Source organism: Neltuma alba, unplaced genomic scaffold, assembly GCF_004799145.2.
Source record: "Neltuma alba isolate B1F8T4 unplaced genomic scaffold, ASM479914v2 tig00012250_pilon, whole genome shotgun sequence".
NCBI lineage: Eukaryota > Viridiplantae > Streptophyta > Magnoliopsida > Fabales > Fabaceae > Neltuma > Neltuma alba.
The window spans coordinates 201,013-216,208 of NW_021636776.1; the positions used below are offsets into that span (position 1 = coordinate 201,013).

The window sequence follows — 15,196 nt, forward strand, 5'->3', positions numbered from 1 at the left end:
GGGTATATTTGAAAACAAAACTATATTTCTAACTTATTTATTGCTTCTGACTAATTTTAACTAACAATTTGTTATATGTAAATTAGTTATTTGAAGTTTATAATAAGAACCCGAGGGAGTATAACATTTGTGTTCCTTGCACGCATGATAAATACAAGCACCCAATATCAAAAGGGAGAATTACAATCAAGTCTCATACAAGAGAAGTAACTACTAAAAGATCCAATAACAACCTGAACAGTTGTAATGGTAAGTTCTAGAGTAGAGAATAACAACTTCTGAGACTTGTTTTGTAATTTTTTTTCCTTACATGGGACCTCATTGTATCCTCTCATATCAAACTGGTATGAGTTTTAGTGTTATGTGAAATGATATATATTAAGAACTCGTCTTGATCTAATTTGGATGTCAATTGAATTTTATTTTTATTTTTATTGTTTTAAAAAATTATTTTAATGTATACAGAATCTTTTCAAAAAAATTTTTAATCTAAAAATCATTAATTGAAAATTTCAAATTAAACAGTACAGATACAGCTGGTTCCGTACCAAAGCACTACGAGTCTACGATTGACCCATTAATTTACACATACCATGAATGAGTTCCTAACATGTATACGAGAAACAATAAAAGCATACATCAGTCTTTGCTAGGAAATGAAGTTACCTTATGGTAGATTAGAATTCATTTAATGCTTCTACCTCTGGCTAGATTCTATACATCACTCAGAGAGATGCAGTATATTTATAATAAGAATCGCACATACACCAAATTTCATGTCACAGCATTAATTTACCTCGGCAAAACTGACAGCAATTTTTTCCCATGGCTGGAGTAATGTTATAGTAATATTCCACAGCCTTAAATGGGCCCCAAATCCTTATTTTATTACATACTGATATACTCACGTTTCCCTTATTTAATATAAAAACTAGTTAATTAATTTGAGTAAATTAATAAAATTAATTATTTATAATAAATATGTATTGTCTTCTTTAAAATATTCTTGCCAACACCTTTACTATGTGTAACTATTATAAGGATACCTTAAAAAAGATGAATAAATATGAGATATAAAATGAACTGGGATATTATATTTAGAGCCAAATTGAATGTCAAACTAAATTTTTATATTAAGGATCGCAGATAATACATTGCCAGGTCAATGTTAATGTCCTCAATATCGGTGACAGTATACTTAGCCACCTCGAACCTAATTTGAACCATGATAATTAACTTAGATTCTTTTTTCCTTGGAAAAAAAAAATAAAGAACTCAAAACATGAAAGCTATTGGTCTGTTTCATCATTTGTCCGAACACATCTTAAATCACCTTGAATATACTTGGTAAGGTAGACTTATGCTTATATTACTACACATGAGTCATATACATATAACTACTCCACATGGATAATTGGTAGTACCAACATAGCTAACGAGACCTTGTGACAAATGAAGTAGAAAGAAAAGTTGAAGCAGGTGTGAATAGTGAAGGGGGAAGCTGTGTACAGGAACAATTGGAGTTATGCTCACAAGACTTTTAGTGAAGTAGAAGAAATCTTTCATTACGTTATTACGTTGCAAAGACAATACAGACGTTTTATTATATCTTTCAGTACGCTACAAAGCAATAAAGAGCAGACTCATAAATTTAAAATGCAATAGGATAATCATATCACACACAACATATTCGATTAGCTGAGCTTGGCAAAGTTGATAGCCATTTTGTCCACAGTAGGACTAACCTTGTAGTAATGTTTCACGTAGTCATCCACAACCACCTTTCTATAGGCATCATCATCAGCAGCCACAGGCTCAATTAGGGTTTTGGGCGGTGGGTTATAGAACAAAGCAATGGACCCACGTGCCACGTCCCTCAGAGGAACAACCCTATGCCACGTACTTTGAAACTTCCCATTGCTCATGATCTCCAGCAAGTCTCCCACGACCACCAGCAACTGATCCTGTGGCCATGACGCAGTGAGCCAGGTTCTGTCCTCGCGGTTGAACACTTGAAGCCCATGGCTCGAGCCGAACTGCGAGAGAAGGGTCAGGGCGCTTGGGTCGGAGTGAGGGTTCAGACCAAGGGTTTGGTCTGGGGAAGGGCATGGCGGGTAGTAATTGACTCTCAGTTTGATCTCACTGTCTTTGGGGTGGAAGTACTTGAGGAATACGTCGTCATTTCCAAGTGAAAAGGCTTCTGCTAAGTTCACAAGTATGGAGTCCATCACTCTTCTTGCCTCTCCCACATATGCTTCCACTGCTTCTCTGCAATAATATATTCCACAATACATACATATATATATATATAGTGTTACACGTATATATAGATACACACACACACATATATGCTGATGTGGTAATGAGAGAACTGTGAGTGAAGAAATTAAGGGACCTGAAATTGGATGGCTTGAGAGGCCAAACGTGGATATTCTCATGAGGAGCAATGGGAGGAAATGCTCTGAGACTGAGGCGATCCACCCAGTCCCATACTTGATCTTCGGACTTTACTGTGAAGTTTCGGCCATACCCCATATTATCTACGTCGTTACCGTAACTTCCCACGCTTGCTTTCTTCTCTTCATAACTTAACTCAAAGAACCCTCTTACTGCTTCTCTGGCTCCTTCCACTGTTTCCTTTGCAATCCCTGCTTGTTAATGATACAACAATATATCAGTACCCTTCTGATTCTGCGTTACTTAATTAATCTATGTGAACGTATTAGAATATTACAGTACCGTGATCAAGGATCAAGAAGAGACCCAAGTGCTTAGCAGCTTGGGCTAACTTGGCTAACTCTTGGGCTCGAGCCTTGGGTTCGGACCCATGCTTCAGAAGGGCCAAGTTTATGGTGGGGACATGCTGGAAGGCGGTTGGGGTTAGGGATGGATGGTGAAACCTCTTGAAGTGATCAGGCAAGTGTGTGAGTCCTCGGCGAGCAAGCTCTTGAACCACTGGGATCTTCAAGTTTCCGACTTTTCCCTCTTTGTCTAAGAATCTGCTTTCGTGGTAGCCTAAGTTGTCTCTCTCCATGCTCCTAGCTATAACCATTCGATTATGTTGCTGGTTTGATTGAGTCATATATATATATATTTAGTGGTTGGATGAATTATTGACTAAAAAGAAAGAGTACTGGTTAATAGAATCTGGAAAGATTTCATTGTTGGTATGACAGACAAAATAAGTTGACCCAGGAGGAAGAGGAAGCTTCGAGAGCAATTTCAAAACGTGATTTTCATAAATAACCTGACCCTTATCATTAATATATTCGTTCAAGAATGAAAAAAGAAGAAGTGATTTTCTAAAAATATCACACACACACACACACACACTGTCATATCATTGTGGAACACGCTGATTAAAAAAAAAAAAGAATCGCATAAATATTCTTTTTCTCTTTGTATGAGGCGTGAGAATAAGAACGATGGACAAATGTGTTTGAATATGTCTGAATTTGCGAAGAATGAAAATATTTGATTGAAATTAAGATGATAAATTGCAAAACTACTAATTCAATCAAAATAGAAATTATAAAGGCTTCTCTATGTGTATTATGTTAACATAAAAGCTAATTAAGGTCTTTTCGCAATCTTTATTCAATATAAACGTGTGAAGAAAGGCACTTTTCTTTATAATAAAATATTCATGAAAAGAGAGATCGACGTGATTAACGCGGGGAAAATAATGTTCTCAGTCAAAATGATTAACTTGCCTTTGCTGTGTTAATTAATAAAGAGATTAACCGACCACGCAATAGAAAAACCCATCAATCCGATCCCATCAATCCTGGTGGCATTTTAGACAGAATTAATCAATCTAGAGAACGAAATACATGTGTTTCTGTGTAATAATACTATACATACATATATATATATATATATATCATTTTAATACATTTGTCACTTTGAAGTTTTGGCTTTTTCTTAAATAGTTATCACTTTGAAATTTCAACGAGTGCAATTTAATCTTTTATTAATTCGAAGAATAGTATGCCAAGCCATTTCAAGTAATTAATCTCCTTTTAGGTAATTTTATAATTGCTCAGGACATACCTGCCAAATGGGATCCACCGCCCACCAACAGTTGATTCCCTAAAAATAAATATTGCTTGGGCACCAATCGAGTTAGATTTAGTGAAAGGGTCTAATGAAAAGAGCTAGCCTCATAATATGGCGAAATTAAGATTTAGATTTTCATTGGCAGAGGTGCTCATGCACTGGCTTCAAACAAAATTGATTTTGATAAGAAGCTACCTCTGTATAGTGTAAAAAAAAAACAATATTGATTGGAATCTTCTCAGTGGAACATATGTGATATCTTGGAAAAGCAAATTTAGTGACCAATTAGGTCCTTAAAATTTTCTCAAGAGGGTGATGTCCTTCTGAATGGGTGTAGAAATCTCCTTATTGCAACGGCAGCATTTGCCAGATAAGGATATATAATGCTAATAGGATGTTTGACTCTGGATGATTTTGTTTCTGCTTGTTTTTTTCGTCCTTTTGTTTTCTTCCAAGAGTTTGTCGTAATTCGTTGAGCGTTTATTAATATTATGGGTTCCTGATGGCAAAAAAAAAAAAAAAAGATAGAGGGAATTTTTAGTCATATCAAAACTCATTATAATTTATTGCTGGAAAAAAAACTCGTTATAATTTAGAATATTTAACAGGTTGATTTCGTCAGCTATGCATATAATATTAAATGATATCTACTTTGAAAAGGCAGTTTATAAACTAAATTGAAAGATCAAATCAGCATTAAATTACGTGTTAACACATCATATATAATATACTACAAGAGATGGATATATGTAAAATGAGCTTGCCACCTACGTAAGAATTCCGAACGTGATCAACATTGATCTATAGAATACAGATAGACGCATAGAGTTAGTTTTGCTTGCTCACATTATGTTTGGATGGTGAGAAACTTAGAGTGGGGAGAAAATAATAGAGGAGAAAATGAACTTTTTCTTGTTTGGATTATTAGAGGAGAAAATTGGGAGGGAAAAAAGTGGTGTGGATTCAATGTGTTTTTTCCCTCAATATCGGAGAGATTTTGAGGGGGCAAAAAAAAAGCCATTTCCCCATACTTGCCCCATTGTCACTCCACACCACCTCTCCACCCGAGCATTCATACCGTTTCCTCACGGCCTTCTGGTGAGCACTCTTCATTAATTGACTATTATACGTGTGTGGATTATTCTGCATATTATGTCCTTAACATAAGAACTAATTTGACTTTTAATTTAGTTATAAATATAAGACTCTAATTTATTTTGTTTCTTATATTTATTTATTTTTTAAAATAGTCTTTGCAATCGTTGCACATGTTAAATGCTTAACTAAATGGTAGTTTTAGTAAAGGTATTTTATGAAAAACAATATATATTTATTACAAATAATTAATTTAACTAATTTATTTAAACTATTTAAATTAGTTAACTAGCTTTTATATTAAGGATCAGATGTAGTATATATGTATGTAAGTATACATGACAATTAACTCAATTCTTTTTTAAAAAGAACTCGATCAGAACATGAAAGTTGTCGTTCTTTGTTTCATTTGTCATAGCACATCTTAAATCACTCTAATTATAAAATTGGTATGATTAAGTTATGCTTAAATTACTAATAAAACATGAGTCATCACTACTCAACATGCATGATTGTTACGAATTCAGCTCACGAGACCTTATGAAAAATGACGTAGAAAGATCTTTCATTACGTTAAAAAACAATAAACATTTTCTCACAACTTCCATTACGTTACGAGACAGGAGTAAAGAACAGATACATAAATCTTTATTTTCTGCTTTAGTCTACGCCATGGGATGCATATAACTTATAATAAAATAGGATAACCAGACACGCCACATTTAATTAATTCAGCTTGGCAAAGTTGATGGCCATTTTGTCCACATTAGGAATAACCTTGTAGTAATGTTTCACATAGTCCTCCACGACCACCTTCCTATAGGCATCATCCTGACCATCAGCAGCAGCCACAGGCTCAATTAGGGTTTTGGGTGGTGGGTTATAGAACAAAGCAATGGACCCACGTGCCACGTCCCTCAGAGGAACAGCCCTATGCCACGTGCTTTGAAGCTTCCCATTGCTCATGATCTCCAGCAGGTCCCCCACGATCACCAGCAACTGGTCCTGCGGCCATGACGCAGTGAGCCAGGTTCGGTCCTCGCGGCTGAACACTTGGAGGCCATGGCTCGAGCCGAATTGCGAGAGAAAGGTCAGGCCGCTTGGGTCGGAGTGAGGGAAGAGACCCAGGGTTTGGTCTGGGGAAGGGCATGGTGGGTAGTAGTTCACTCTCAGTTTGATCTCACTGTCTTTGGGGTGGAAGTACTTGAGGAACACGTCGTAGTTTTCAAGTGACAGAGCTTCTGCTAAGCTCACAAGTATGGAGTCCATCACTCTTCTCGCCTCTCCCACATATGCCTCCACTGCTTCTCTGCAATGTATTGTCCAATACACACACACACACACACAGTGTTATATATATATGTATATGTGCTGATATAGTAATGAGAGAATCGTGAATGAAGAAATTAAGGGACCTGAAATTGGATGGTTTGAGAGGCCAAACATGGAGATTCTCATGAGGAGCAATAGGAGGAAATGCTCTGAGACCGAGGCGATCCACCCAATCCCATGCTTGATCGTCGGACTTTACATTGGAGTTTCCGGCGTACCCTATATTATTTACGTCGTTATCGTAACTTCCCACGCTTGCTTTCTTCTCTTCATAACTTAACTCAAAGAACCCTCTTATTGCTTCCCTTGCCCCTTCCACTACTTCCTTTGCAATCCCTGCATATCAAAAAGTACGTTCTTTTTCCTGCATTATAATTACTTAGCCTCTGACTTCAAATAATTATGTGAAAAGGACAATATTCTATACCGTGATCATGGATCAAGAAGAGACCCAAATGGTTAGCAGCTTGGGCTAACTTGGCTAACTCCTGTGCTCGAGCCATGGGGTCGGACCCATGTTTCAGAAAGGCCATGTTTATGGTGGGGACATCATGGAAGGCGGTTGGGGTTAGGTTTGGATGGTGAAACCTCTTGAAGTTATCAGGCAAGCGTGCGAGTCCTCGGCCAGCAAGCTCTTGAACCACTGGGATCTTCAAGCTTCTGACTTTTCCCTCTTTATCTAAGAAGCTGCTTTCGTGGTAGCCTACGTTGTGTGTCTCCATGTTCCTAGCTATAATCATTCGATTATGTTGCTGCTTATTATTTTGATCCATGATTCACCCACATATATAGTGGTCGGATAAATTATTGATTAGGCAAGAACAGTGCTGATTAATGGTGAGGCAAAGATTTCTTTATTGGTATATCGAACAAAATAAGCTGAGACTCGGAAGGAGGTTGAGAGCAATTTTAAAACTTAATTTTCATATAGTTAACGTGACCTTAATTTATCATTAATATATTCGTTCAAGAATCCAACAAAATCTGATTTTGTAAGAATATAATATGTATTCTGTCATATCATTCTAAAAGACACCTAACTCTGCTCTTTTTTTTTTTTTATAAATAAAATATATTAAAAAAGGAATCGTGATTCTTCTTTTTCACTTTATATGAGAGGCGTGAAAATAAGAACGATGCACAAATGAGTTTTAATATTCCTTGTGTATTGTATTTTTGGACGGGTTTGTTAATGTAAGATTGGTAGACAAGCTTTGAAGTTAAGATGATAACTAAGTTGCAAAAAAAAAAATAAATAACACTAATTATAAAGGCTTCACTTTGTGTATTATAGCCTTCAACATAAAAGCTAAGGTCTTTCTTTTAAGGTTTATTCAATTATATCATTATCTAGACGTTGATTACTTTTTTTGCATTAATCACACGCTTCTATTAAATTTTTTGTTTTTTTGGTTTATGATCTTTATCCAATCATATCAGCACATAAACGTTCGAAAAAAGGGCACTTTTCTTTATAATAAAATATTCATGAAAAAAGAGACATGAATAAGACGGGAAAATTAAAGTAGTCTTCTCAGCAAAAATGATTTACCTGCCTCACTTTGGTGTATTAATTATTAAAGAGATTGGCAGATCACACAATAAAAAAAATCCGAGTCGTTGGTGGATCAGATTCATCTCTTACTGCTGATTATCATGAATGGTAATCGCTTATATTTATATTTAGGACCAAAAATATTACATGATTAGAAAGACTATTTTCAAAGAACGAATGCATGTTTGTTATAAATAACAAAATTAAGTAATTTTCTTAAGGACAATACTTATACTAAGTTTTTTATATCTATTAGGTCAAGTTTTTCAATAACATATAACCATGTATCTTATTTTTGAAATATTAACATTTAATAGCATCTAATTATAAATCCATATGAAACAAAAAAGATACATGGCTATGTATAATTGGAGAATTTGACATGATAGCTAGATATAAGAAAATTGACCTACGCTTTTTTTCTTTTTCTTAATATTTGCTAATTAGTTATGTAGTTTTGGAACAAGTATTATATTAAACTCAACTCAAATTCACTCACACTTAATATCCTAATAATTAGTACTTGATTAATCATATCAAACCTCAATAGAGAGCAACAGATTGTAGCCATTAATGTGCTTGATCCTGTGCTTAATATTCCACGAAAGCCTTAAAAAGGACAGCTTTCTAGGTCTGGAGATGGCTTTCCTCCGCGTCCGCCTCCTCCTCCTTTCATCTCATCCTCTACCCAGATTAATGTCAATGTCCACTGCTCAATAGTGTGCTTAGCCGCTTTGAACCCAATTTTAACCATGATATATAATCAACTTCAATTCTTTTTTTATTTTTTAAACAAAAAAAAAAAAAAGAACGCAAGACATGAGAGTTATCGCTCTTCGGATTTTACTGTGAAGTTTCGGGTTTCGGCCATACCCCATATTATCTACGTCGTTACCGTAACTTCCCACGCTGGCTTTCTTCTCTTCATAACTTAACTCAAAGAACCCTCTTACTGCTTCTCTTGCTTCTTCCACTGTTTCCTTTGCAATCCCTGCATAATAAATATACGACAAGACATCAGTACCCTTCTCTTTCTGCATTACTTAATTAATCTATGTGAACGTATTAGAATATTGCAATACCGTGATGAAGGATCAAGAAGAGACACAAGTGCTTAGCAGCTTGGGCTAACTTGGCTAACTCTTGTGCTCGAGCCATGGGGTCGGACCCATGCTTCAGCACGGCCAAGTTTATGGTGGGGACATGCTGGAAGGCCGTTGGGGTTAGGGTTGGATGGTGAAACCTCTTGAAGTGATCAGGCAAGTGTGAGTCCTCGGCGAGCAAGCTCTTGAACCACTGGGATCTTCAAGCTCCTGACTCTTCCCTCCTTGTCCAAGAATCTGCTTTCGTACGTAGCCCACGTTGTCTCTCTCCGTCTTCCTAGCTATAACCATTCGATCGATTATGTTGCTGGTTTGATCCATTACACACACACACACACACACATGGTGGTCGGATAAATTATTAACTGGGCAAGCTAATTAATCGTATCTTGTTGGCATAGCAGACATAAATAAGCTGAGACTCAGGCGGAAGGATGTTGAGAGCTACTTTAGAACACGCAATAGAAAAGCCCTTTTTTCTATAAACAATAGAAAAACCCATCAATCCGATGGCATTTTTGGTGCAATCGTTTACTATTGATCGATCATCATCCAAATTTCTAGGTGAAAACTTAGCAAAAGAGATTATTGTAGCTTTAGTTATTTTTATTCCATGAGAAAGGTTTAAACCCTAGTTCTTGTTTTTTTTTTTTTTTTGCGTGAAATGGCTTATACAACCTTTTCAAAGCTATCATTAACTTCCCCTTGAATATTTAGTTCGATTTACCTAGCTGGAGTTTATACTACCTGGGATCCTAAATGTAAAAGCTTGTTGACTAATTTGAGTAGATTAAAAAAATAAGTTAAGTTTACTATTTGTAATAAATAGGTGTTATCTTTTTTAAAATATTTTTGCTAACCAAGTTTATTTACTAGAACTATCATTATTAGAAGGACTATCTTAAAAAAAAAAAAATATGAGAGACAAAATGAATTGGGATTTTATATTTAAAATCAAAATAAAAATCAAATGAGATCTTATATTAAGGACTGAAGTAATATGAACTGAAATGAAAGATCAAATCAGCTTATTAAATTACGTGTTAACACACATATCATATATAATACTACCTCCGGTCCTAATTATAAGAGCTAGTTGACTAATTTGAGCAGATTAAGAAAGTAAGTTGAGTTAGTTATTTGTCCTAAATAGGTGTTGTTTTTTCTAAAATATCCTTACTAATCAAGTGTATTGACTAGAATTATAATTATTAGAAGGACTATCTTGAAAAAAATTGAATAAATATAAGAGACAAAGTAGATTGGGGTCTTATATTTGGACCAAAATAAAAGTCAAACATGGTCTTATATTAAGGACAGGAGGTAGTATACTACAAGAGATGGGCATATGTAATTAAAATGAGGTTGCCACATAAGAATAATGAGCAATAGATAGAGGCATAGAGCTTTAGTGATCACTCAGAGAATAAGATGCTTAATTAACTTGATCAAGGAACATCAGCTAGGTGTTAATCTCCATGTGCTATTCGTTAGGTGTTCAGTCCATATTATAAAAGACACACGCTTGCTTAATCAAGACGATAAAGATGTCTTCTGACTGAAATATATTTATTCAGAATGAAAATCCAACAAGTAAAAAGCTGTATATATTAACAAACGGATCATCATCAAGGACTATTAAGCGAGATAATTGAGATGAATAACAAAAATTCAAAACATCAGACTCACTGTAAGAACCGCCACCGTGAGGATGAGGATTGGGCTTTGATATGATCCAAAAGCAAGGACATATATGTGTGTGTGTGTGTGTGTGTGTGTGTGTGTACACATGTAAAGACAAGTAAATTAAAATAAAGGAAAGTGAGGGACCAAAATGAGAAAGGAGGGTGATGGCATCCGTGTTCAGAGGTTGAATCATGTTCAGTCGCCTTCCTTCCATCCTCAAATCGTGGCTTCATGCATCTCCTTTTCTCTACACACCCACCTTTCCCTTTCATCTCCCATACTACTCCCATCAATATCTTCTAATATTCAACTCCAATGCCCTTCATATATATGATTGTAAGGTTAAGTTACGTACATCTGTTACCCTAAAATATTTCTTCAATAACACTCAATATCTTAAAGTAATTTTTGATACATTTAGCACTCATAATTATAATTTTTAGTAACACCTAGTATTTTCTTGTAATTTTTGGAGTAATTTTATCCACTAAATTGTTTTCTCACAGAGCAATGAACACATTAAACTTTAAGGATGGATTAGCGTTAACATTGAACAAAACTGTGCATATAAAATATATAGGGTAATCGATTTTATGAAATAAAAGCAGTGAGTGAAATTAAAAGGCGCAAGTGGGTGATAGGGACAGTGGTGGCGACCAACTCATAAGAAAATAGGAACACACCAATTTGAAGCTCATCATCATCAAATGCAAAGAGTGGTCCAAGTCATCATCTGAGCTGGAAATTCGAACTTCCAAACGACACATTCCGCCATTTGGGACACACTTCTTCCTATTATTTCTCTATCTTCATACCCACCCACTTTGCCCCTCAAAACTATTGTTACTTACAAATATGTAATCAACAATAGAGATATAGGTTGATTTATAATAAATATGAGTTAATTTTTTTAAATATATTTTTTTAATCATGACTACTTTTGGATGGAAACCTCTTTGATATATATAATCAATAAGAATATTTTAGAGAATGAATTATTAATTTGGCGATCAAAGTAGATTGAGTTCTTATACATGTATATATTTGTGATTACATTCAATCCTCAATTAACTCTTATATTAATCTTCTTTATTATGTTAAATCAAAAGTTCACTTACATTAATTTCACTACCTAATTAATAATAATCTCCCGCTTAAGTGAGAGTCCAACTCTAACCATCCAAACATGCTTTTATATTTCTCCTATATATTCTACAGATGCCAATCTGTCTACAATTCCAATTAGTTGCAAGCTTTTAATATAAGCATTCAACTTGGAATATATGGCTTTCTTTGTTTTTTTTTTTCGCCAGATAGATATGGCTTTTATATCTTAGTTCCATGTAAATGTGTGTCTTATTAGGCCCATTAAGAACTTCATAATGATTTTTTTAAAAAAATTCTAACTCTATAAAAATAACGAGTCTTATTACCACATAAATTTTCTTTTTAATTTTATCACCTATATGTTAATAATATGGCAAATTCTTTTTAATAATATATGTTAATAATATACTCCTCCGGTCCTTAATATAGGACTCAATTGTTGAGTTGGGTTTGGTTCTAAATATAAGACCCATTTCTCATATTTATCAATTTTCTCTAAACCACCCCTATGGATACTCCCTCAACTATAATCAAATAGAAGAGGGAGATGAGGTATTAAGAAAGATGATTATGGTGTTTTAGGAAAAATATGTCACTTTTCTTATAATTAACCAACTTACCTAACTTCCTTAATCTAATCAAATTAGTTAAATGAGTCTTATATTAAGGACCGGAGGAGTATTATCTTGCACGGAAATGGCCTCATGGGTGAACAAATATGGCAAAGGACGCCATTGGATGAGGTTGGGGGTGTCTTTCTTGTCTTTTTGTCTGCCATGCAATGAATTTCTTATTTCTCCCTCTACCCTTTTTGCCATTTTTAATAATGGAAGACAAAGTCTTTTTTCCCTTTAATTTCACTTATTTAGGTGAATACGTGTACTCGTGAAAATCTAATAGATCTCCATCAAGAAACTTATATATTGGGATAAGAGTAGTGATTCTCACCCTTACTTTGTAGTCAAAATTAAACATGTAATTTTCTTAATTAAGCTTAAAGTTAATTATATATGGATTGACTTGCCCCGACGACTTGAGGTAACTATCACCGACTTTGTTAGTTGTGATTTGTGCAATCAATTGCAGTGTAATATTTTTTTTTTGGTTGAAAAAGGCATTATCAAGTTTAAGAATGAAAGTCATATATATGACTTAACATTACATGTGACTAAAGTGATTGAGTAAGGTTGATCACCTGATAACTTGCATCCCAGTACACCTGTACGGCTCCACTCACCCCACCCTTTTCTTTTTTCAACTTTATATTACGCTCATTTTATTTTTAATTAAATATTAACCACGTTTTTTATTGAAAAATTTGACAATTAATTATGCTCTAACCATATAGCTCTATAGTTTCGATAAATTATTAATATTGATATAAAAGTTTCATTTATAGTTTTGATATAGACGTTACCTTTTTTTTTTTTTGGGTTTTCACCAGGGTATCCATCGGAGCGAGTCCAATGACTAATCTCTCGGGTACTATCGGGCCCAAGATGGGGACGATCCTCCCAGACACGCTTGCTCCATTCCCATCTTTCCAGAATCGAACCCCAGAGATGATGGTTAAGGGATACAACTCCCTTACCAGTTGTGCCAGTGCGCGCTGGTGATGTAGACGTTACCTTTGGTAATAAGCCATCATGCATATATAGTTAAAGGAAAATTAAAAGGTTGGGTGATAATTAGATTTTAGGTAAATTATATAATGGAGAAAGTAATAGCTACCTAGCTAGCTAGCAATTAACTCTCAATATTAAGAAACCTCTGCCATAAAATTTTTTAACATTAATTAAATAAAAAGAGATGATGCTTACTTGGCTATATAGAATGGTGCCAAGTTGAAGATAATGAATTATCGTCATATTGAGGCGACAACAGCTGGCAAGAGGGAAACTGGACTTCAATGATGGATCATTAAAAAAAAAACAGTAAATTAGCTATGCAATTCAACAATGAAATTCTCTAGCTAATAAATTAGCGACCAAATTTACAAATTTTCTCATTAATTTATTTTTTTAGTAATTATTATTATGCGAAATAACTAATTATTCTAGTGACTCAAAGCTTCATTCCTGCAAAAATTTTACGAAAAACCTTCGTGATTAGGCACTAACAACCTGATGTTACACGAAAATCGAACTCATGACCTCTACTTAAAAAACAGTTTACATGTTACTAAATTATAAGATTATCAGTAGAACTTTCATGTTTTCAATAGCCAATTATCTTTCAGTCTTGTCTCATTGAAATCGTTTAATATTTTTATCATTTAGTTATATACTTATATAACAATAGCTTGTTGATTAACCATGCTCTAATTTTTGACCAAATTAACCTTTGACATTTTAAAAATGGTTTAAGTTACTTCAACCGAAATAAAATTGGTTTACTTTTATAAGATGAAGATTTATTGATTACCAATGTGGCAATATCTGGTGATCCGAGTGGTAAGGAGCGCAATTATATATATTTTAAAAACAATAAAATTTCAATTAAAAAAATTAAACAATATAGATATTAGAGAGTTTTGACTTTCTAAATTTACCCTCCATTATCAGTCAACTCAACTCAATTTGAATTGAAGGTTCAACATATTTTTCAGAAATCGAAAGATTTAGCTTAAAAAGAAAAAGATTCACTCATTAATTTTAAAACAATTGTGCATCAACTTAAACCATGTGTATTTATTTATTTCCATAAAAAGAAGGACAAAAACATTAATTAAATCAGATGTAGCAATAAAAACTAGAAATGAGCATGTGACAGTGGGGCGCCGCGGCTCCACTTTGAGGTTTGTAGAGAAATAATGTAAAATTTCTGCAATTAGACGTAAAATAAGAGAGAAACAAGAAAGAAGAAGAACAATTAGCAGGGAGTATTAGAATAAAAGAAGCTAATAATATTATTAATATAGGAAATTAGGATTTTAAAATTGAAATTTACAGCAAGAGGGGGTTTAGATAGGAGTGCGTGTGCACGTGCAAACATGTGTTTGAATATGTGGAAGCCCGCACATGAATGTTACCCACACGTGCCCACATGCCTCTGTGAATCTGAAAACCCTCAGTTAGAGTAAAATTCTTGAAAAGCAGAGAACGCCCCCCACCTTTCTCTCTGAATGTGATTGCATGTGGATTCATAAAACCCTAGACATTTGCACTGAGCCCCAAAACTGTTTTTACATTCCCCATTGATCAATGTACTTCTGCTTCTGCCCCTCTGTAAGAATATTTTTGAATTCTACCCTGCACTC

At 34.5% G+C, this 15,196-nt stretch overlaps 2 protein-coding genes across 2 annotated transcripts; both read right to left on the bottom strand.

The window, feature by feature from the left end:
• Positions 1 to 1,518: 1,518 nt before the first annotated feature.
• LOC114725388 (codeine O-demethylase-like) lies at positions 1,519 to 3,045 on the bottom strand. Its single transcript, XM_028911900.1, has 4 exons — positions 2,740 to 3,045; positions 2,396 to 2,648; positions 1,677 to 2,268; positions 1,519 to 1,584 (listed from the first exon to the last, which is right to left on the bottom strand). The coding sequence occupies exons 1-3, from the start codon at positions 3,032 to 3,034 to the stop codon at positions 1,695 to 1,697; spliced, it is 1,122 nt and encodes a 373-aa protein (XP_028767733.1). The 5' UTR covers positions 3,035 to 3,045; the 3' UTR covers positions 1,519 to 1,584; positions 1,677 to 1,694.
• Positions 3,046 to 5,880: 2,835 nt separating this feature from the next.
• LOC114725358 (codeine O-demethylase-like) lies at positions 5,881 to 7,208 on the bottom strand. The gene is made up of 3 exons (XM_028911858.1): positions 6,914 to 7,208; positions 6,570 to 6,822; positions 5,881 to 6,463 (listed from the first exon to the last, which is right to left on the bottom strand). The coding sequence occupies exons 1-3, from the start codon at positions 7,206 to 7,208 to the stop codon at positions 5,881 to 5,883; spliced, it is 1,131 nt and encodes a 376-aa protein (XP_028767691.1).
• Positions 7,209 to 15,196: the final 7,988 nt, after the last annotated feature.

Excerpts from the sequence above, each read along its gene's own strand:
- LOC114725388 (XM_028911900.1), bottom strand. The coding sequence starts at position 3,034 with ATGGAGAGAGACAACTTAGGCTACCACGAAAGCAGATTCTTAGACAAA. Across the intron at positions 2,649-2,739 it reads CTTCTTGATCCTTGATCACG|GGATTGCAAAGGAAACAGTG; the intron begins GTACTGTAATAT and ends ATTAACAAGCAG. Across the intron at positions 2,269-2,395 it reads CTCAAGCCATCCAATTTCAG|AGAAGCAGTGGAAGCATATG; the intron begins GTCCCTTAATTT and ends ATATTATTGCAG.
- LOC114725358 (XM_028911858.1), bottom strand. The coding sequence starts at position 7,208 with ATGGAGACACACAACGTAGGCTACCACGAAAGCAGCTTCTTAGATAAA. Across the intron at positions 6,823-6,913 it reads CTTCTTGATCCATGATCACG|GGATTGCAAAGGAAGTAGTG; the intron begins GTATAGAATATT and ends TTTGATATGCAG. Across the intron at positions 6,464-6,569 it reads CTCAAACCATCCAATTTCAG|AGAAGCAGTGGAGGCATATG; the intron begins GTCCCTTAATTT and ends AATACATTGCAG.